At 33.7% G+C, this 6,098-nt stretch overlaps 1 protein-coding gene across 7 annotated transcripts in view; it reads left to right on the forward strand.

Moving 5' to 3' along the window:
• Positions 1 to 4,802, forward strand: part of LOC117111038 (golgin subfamily B member 1-like) — a 66,165-nt gene extending 61,363 nt beyond the window's left edge. For all 7 annotated transcript variants that reach the window (XM_033253905.1, XM_033253906.1, XM_033253907.1 and 4 more), the window contains 2 exons: positions 721 to 795; positions 3,032 to 4,802. In XM_033253905.1, coding sequence (XP_033109796.1) covers positions 721 to 795; positions 3,032 to 3,199 — 243 coding nt within the window. In that variant the 3' untranslated portion in view covers positions 3,200 to 4,802. The remainder of the gene's footprint in view (positions 1 to 720; positions 796 to 3,031) is intronic.
• The last annotated feature ends 1,296 nt before the right edge of the window (positions 4,803 to 6,098 follow it).

A 6,098-nucleotide genomic window follows, 5' to 3' on the forward strand; every position in this document is an offset into this window, starting at 1 on the left:
AAAAGCTCACTTATTTCCTAAATAATCCTCTTCAATTCTTTTCTTTTTTCCCTTTTTTTGTTGCCCAAGGGAGGGGTCAGTACCAATGACCCCCTTCCCCAGATCTGCCAATATAAATTGCGAGAAAATGTAACTCGGTCGGGTACTTGATAAACATTCTCTTTCCCATCCTTCTTCCCTCCTTCATTTTTTGCATTTCCGATCATACAAAAATCTCCACACATTATATATTTTTCGCCAAAAAGTGGGGGGGGGGTGGCGGGCCCCCCGCTTCCGCCGGCCATGAAGGCCAAGGGATTCCATTCAACTCAACAATGCCTAAATGCTACTAGGACCTACGTATTGTACTGACTAAAGGCCTATCCACCTCTTGCCTATCGTTGAGTTACAAATCTTAAGTATCTATCATCATTTTAATAATAACAATTTTTTTAACTATGTCACAACACAAACAATTGTTATTACTATATTACAATACCACAAAGGTGAGCTTTTGTAGTAGTATTAATGTATGATAATATTTTCCCAGGTGTCTCTGCCCATGGAGTATTCTTTACTCCATGCTCTGTCCATATTAATGCCAGTTCACAGTGGTTCTCCATTCCGTTGTTCTACAAGAGCAGGAATTAAAATCAAATCACAATTTGTTATTCTCTGTAGGTTAATCACTTCTGTGGCTTAATTATTTGATGTGTTTTTTTGTTTGTTTTTTTTTTAAAGGTAAGAGGGAAACATGGTTTGGTTCCATCAAATTTTATTGAGGAAATCGCTATGTCAGGAAGGAACCATTCAAAGGTAATATTACTATTTTGTTCATCTTCTGCTATGGTATTATAAGTTACATTCCATTGTTGTCTCCTGGAGTTATAGGTTTTAAGATTAGTCAGTGTATCACGTTGCAGTTTTTATACATTTACAACTCCCAGCCCTCATAATTAACGCCACATTCGGCAATGCCGACGTAAATGGCGGCATACAGCCGCCCAACGCCGACGAAAAAATCGCTGACGTGAAGATTTTAGGCATAGCCCAAGCTATACCCAGGCCTACGCTGGTACTAGTTTTACCAGTTGTGGTAGACACGACAGGATCGCTGTAAACACAATATTAAACTTTATTCTTTTATGTTGTATTATGAGTAAAATGTGAATAAAATCAAACTGGATTGTACAGTACGTTTCATGCTCTTATATTGTTTTACCTGCATTTTCGGTCTGACACATTCTTCATGTAAAAATTAGGTCGTACCTCCTAAACTCTGCCTACTAATTGGTAAATTTTTTTTCGTGGGGTCATGGATGGGCAAAATGTGCTTGGCTGTGATGACGTCAGATCGCCCATGTTTCGTAGTGCGTGACAGCTTGCAGACAAGAACGAGCTCAGTGTAATCAGATTAATTTTTAAATAAACAGATTTATTAAAACAAATAAGAAACCCTCGCGGTTTTGTTTTACAGTCAAGTCTAAAAAATTTAAATTTCATTCTCTACCAATTTCCTCCATAATTAGCAACATGTTTTTGAGGAATGAGTGAAGCCATGCATTTGTAATTTACACTGATAAATCACATTCAAATTAAACATCTACTGAAAAATAGTCAGCTGTCGTAGAAACTTGCTTTGGGTTCCGTCTTCATTTCAGGTTGATTGCAATCGATTTTTAAGGATTAGGCAAGGCGATAATGCACTTTATAAACAATATTAAGGCGTAACTTTCAATTTATGTAACAACGTTTAGGCCTACCGGTGTTTCGTTTTAATTAATAGACTCTGTGGCAACACTACTGGGACTGAGCTAACTGTACGATGCGTCATAACCGTCGCGACGGTTCATTCAGTGATTATTGCGTTATTTCGTCTGGAAAAATCATTGTTTGTTAGCTATTAACTGTTTTTTCGGTTTGTAGAATTTGATTTTTATGCTCTGGACCTAATTAAAACATTCGGAATTCAGAGGATTCCACTGTATTTTATTTTTGTAGTTTCATTTTATTCATCATCATAAAATAAACATTGTTCAACATTTTATCCATAATTAGTTGTGATTTGAACATAGTGCATAGGCTAGGCTTTCCAGCTTAATTGGGTGACTTGAAAAGACATCCATCACTGCTACAACAGGTCAGCATGGATTGATTTCAGGGTTGTAGGCTGAAACTAAAAACTGCCGGCGTCAATTTCATAGCGCCGGCGATTTTCTTCTCTTTTTTTTTTTGCCGACATACTTTTTTTATAATTTTGAGGGCTGCAGTAACTCAACTCCATGAAAGCACCCCATTCGAAAGAAAACTAAATGAAATAACACTGAAATAAACGGAAACTAATACTCTGTGCCTTTATGAAGCTGACAATTGATTCATTGTTCAGCAAGACAGAAAAAGAATTGTAAAAGAAATAAGAATTTTAAAATACAACCTTTGTTGAGTTTTTATATGTAGTTTGAAAAGGACATTTGGAAATTTATTACTTTTTTTCAAAGACAGAAAATTTATAGTTCTGAACTAGACAAAAGAGCAAAGTTGATTATAGTGGTTAAACAGATATAACTTAGCTTGCTGAACCAGTTGTTGATTCATAATATAAAAAAACAGAAGCTGATAATGCTTTTTCCATTTGGCTTATCAATGGTTTTGAATACCATGCTGGTTATTAGCTTGTTTGTGTCTTTGTTCGATCAATGCACTTTAGTTATCGAGTCTCTTCACCTACCAAGTTTGGCACGGTTTGAGTGATGTGGCAAGTATTTCCAATGATGTGAAAGAATAATTTTGATTAATTTTTTTATAGGTGTATACAACCTTTTTTAACTTTTGAGTAGAACATGCATTGTCAGTACAGGTTAGTTGAGCGAGCCATGGCCCATGGGGACAACCTGTCTCTGCTAGGTTCAGGGAGAGGGACAAAGATCAGTTCTGTTGGGCTAGAAGACTAATTCTTGTAATTTATTTGTAACCATTCTCTCAGTTGTTACAAAGGATAGTATAGCTGAGATGTAACAGGTCATAGTAATAAATGTTTTTTTTTATATTGCAGAGGAAACGAAGCAACAATCGTAGCAACAAATCAAGTGAACAGACGCGTACTTCTGAAGCTCGACGATCACATAAAACTCTTCCAATACCTTGTAAAAAAGACTCAAGTGTTACAAAACAGAGGAACCTCCAACCGGAACAAAATATATCTAGTTACAAGCAGTGGTGATTATCAAGCATATTATTTTTAAGTACTGTAAGTGTATTACAGTTTAAAGCTACATGAATAATCATTTTGAGCCAACTTTGATGGCTGTGGTGGATTTTAAACTACAGTGGTGGTACTGAGGTTTTTCTCCTTCAGGTTCTTGCCATATTTAGGTCTATTTTCATTCATCTATGCATGCTGAAAATTTAAACATCCAGGTAGTTCTCTTCCTGATAGGGTGTGAAGTACTGTAGTATGTACCAACATTTATATGTGCTCACTATTGTACACTTACCATAGAAATGATAATAGAGAATATTTTAAGGTCACAAAAAAACATTACAGATATTTTTTCTTTTAAATTGTACAATATTAATCATTAATGTTTTTTTACAATCATGTTGATAAAAGTGTGCTGGAATTTATATATATTTATCACTAAATTATGATGGGAAAATATTAAACAACTTCAAATTACTGAAATGATAATGATCAAGGCTTTGATATGCAATTTATATATATAACTTAAATTTAGAAAAAAAATTGGCAACCAAGTTAGAACCGAGATATCAGTTTGTGTTTAACTCACTTCAATATAAAATTGTTTAGGATTTTAAAGTATGGACTATTTATTGTAAACAGTACATGCATTTATCATCAACATAATTGGCTTTTCCTGGATTAGCAGAAAAATTCATAAACTTTTACGTCAATGAAATTTTCGTTTTCCAAAGCATATCAAACTAGCTACAGCTAACACGAAATTAAGGTAAAACGTATGAACAAGGTAGGCAAACTAAAATTGCACTGAACTCTGCAGAGGCGGGTTCTTTAGTGTAACACTAAGAACTCTCAACATCACTCTAGCTATTAACACTGCAGCCATAGTTTGAGTCTCACTGACATTGACTCAATAAACTAGGTACTGTAGTGTGTTCAGTGCTTTTGGGTCATAAGTACAATTACATCTGGTTTTCTGAAGAAATTTGGTGTGCTGGAATTAATATCTTAGAATTTTGTTCATAATTAACTTTCAGAAAACAGTTGCTGTACCAGAACCAGTACTGGTAGCAATACCAATATCAAACATTGGCTAGTGTTTGGTGATCTTTAAGGTCTGTCCACACTACATGGACAGTCATCTTGATTTGTCCATATATGGCTATAATGATGTCATTTTACACCCATATATATGTATTTGTCACTTAAAAACCTGATTGTGTAAACAGATTTTTAGCTTCAAGAACCTAATATAACATATAACTTTAAGTAAATTAATTTTTGTGTTGTTTTGAAAGATCATGTGTAATGCTCTGTCCAAACAATCAAATTTCATTTGACAACGATTTGGGGAGGGTTTCTACCTTAGAAATGCCCGAAATCATAAGCTTTGAAGGCTGATTTCTCAAATATAGTTCTTTAAAGAACTGTATGTTTAAACTTCTGTAACTTCATAATGAAATGTCGGATTTAAATGATTGTCTTACCATTTTATATGTCTCATTTTATTGTTAAACCCTGTATTAATAACTAAAAATGTTTTTTTGCGACGAATGACTGGTTTGGCTTGACTTTGCCACATATTAGGCCAAAAACAAAATTGTTTGTTTGCCCTTCTCCACCCGCCCCTAACTCACTGAAAGAAATAGGGGCGGAAAAACAAAAAACATTTTAAAAAAAGGTGGTTTTTTTTAGCTTTTTTCTTTACAAAAATTTAAAAAATGTGAGTGAATTTATCTTTATTTTTTGCCAGATGCCCTACAAATTAATCTAAAGTTCTAGGCCTCTGGGTTATATTTATTCCATCTGATGAGTATTTAAAAAAAATAAATTAATTTAAAAAAAACTTTTTCCACCCACCCATATTTATCATTTTTAAAAAAAAGAAGAACAAACAAACAATTTATTTTTATTTGGCCTTATGTTGCTTTATAGTTTGACCCAGAATGATTGACACATTGTAAAATGCAAATACAACACAAATGTTTACTGAAAGCTATTTCAAGCAACACGTCTATGGATTACTATTGTTAGTTACAAGAATGAATTACAGAATAAACATATTCACAACAATGGAGATGACAACTATGACTTTCTAACTACGGAGGTATCTATGTTCCAATTTAATTATAATTTAATTTTCTCATTAATATAAATATGAACTTTTAAATCATCTTGAGACTTTGCATTCCATGGTAGCTTCGTTTTGATATGGTTTATCTGTATAAATATATAGTTAAAAATATACGATATAATACGTTTTATTCATAAGGTAGATTAATATATTAAATCATCAATTGATGCAATGTAATGATGTGCACTACTCTCGCGTATGCTTGTGGGAATGACACATTAGCAAAACACAAACCTGGGAAAGGTTTTTGCCACACGTTTGTTTTTTTAAGAACATGTGATTTACCGGTTTGATACTATAGGAAGTGGTATCTTTACAAATTGAAGAATCTCGTATTGGGAATTAAAAACTAAACAAAAATTGAAAACAGTGTGTTCGACCCTCATTTCATTCATTCATGAATAATGAATACCGTAATGATTCAAGGTTTTGCATAGTCCGATCATACAACTGCCATCGAGGAGGTGAGTAATATTTTCTGTTGCTCGAAGTTGGTTCCCTTAAAGGACCTTTATTTATTCGGTATAAAAGCATGAAGTTACAAACAACAGCCAAGGCTGGAATGGTTTGTATTACATATTACAAACACAAAAACATTCAATAAAAAAAATACATCAATATTTAAAAATTTATATAAAAGGATAACAATTTCGAAAATTATTAAAAATATAAACATACATCAACGGCTGAGGCTATCGGCACTGCCGCAGTGCGAAAAAAAGCTGCTGTTTTCTATCGGCACTGCCGCAGTGCCAAAAAGCTGCTGTTTTCTATCGGCACTGCCGC

The sequence above is a fragment of the Anneissia japonica genome, unplaced genomic scaffold (assembly GCF_011630105.1).
Source record: "Anneissia japonica isolate Jap-2015-1 unplaced genomic scaffold, ASM1163010v1 scaffold573_len2283161_cov171, whole genome shotgun sequence".
NCBI classification, from domain to species: Eukaryota; Metazoa; Echinodermata; class Crinoidea; order Comatulida; family Comatulidae; genus Anneissia; species Anneissia japonica.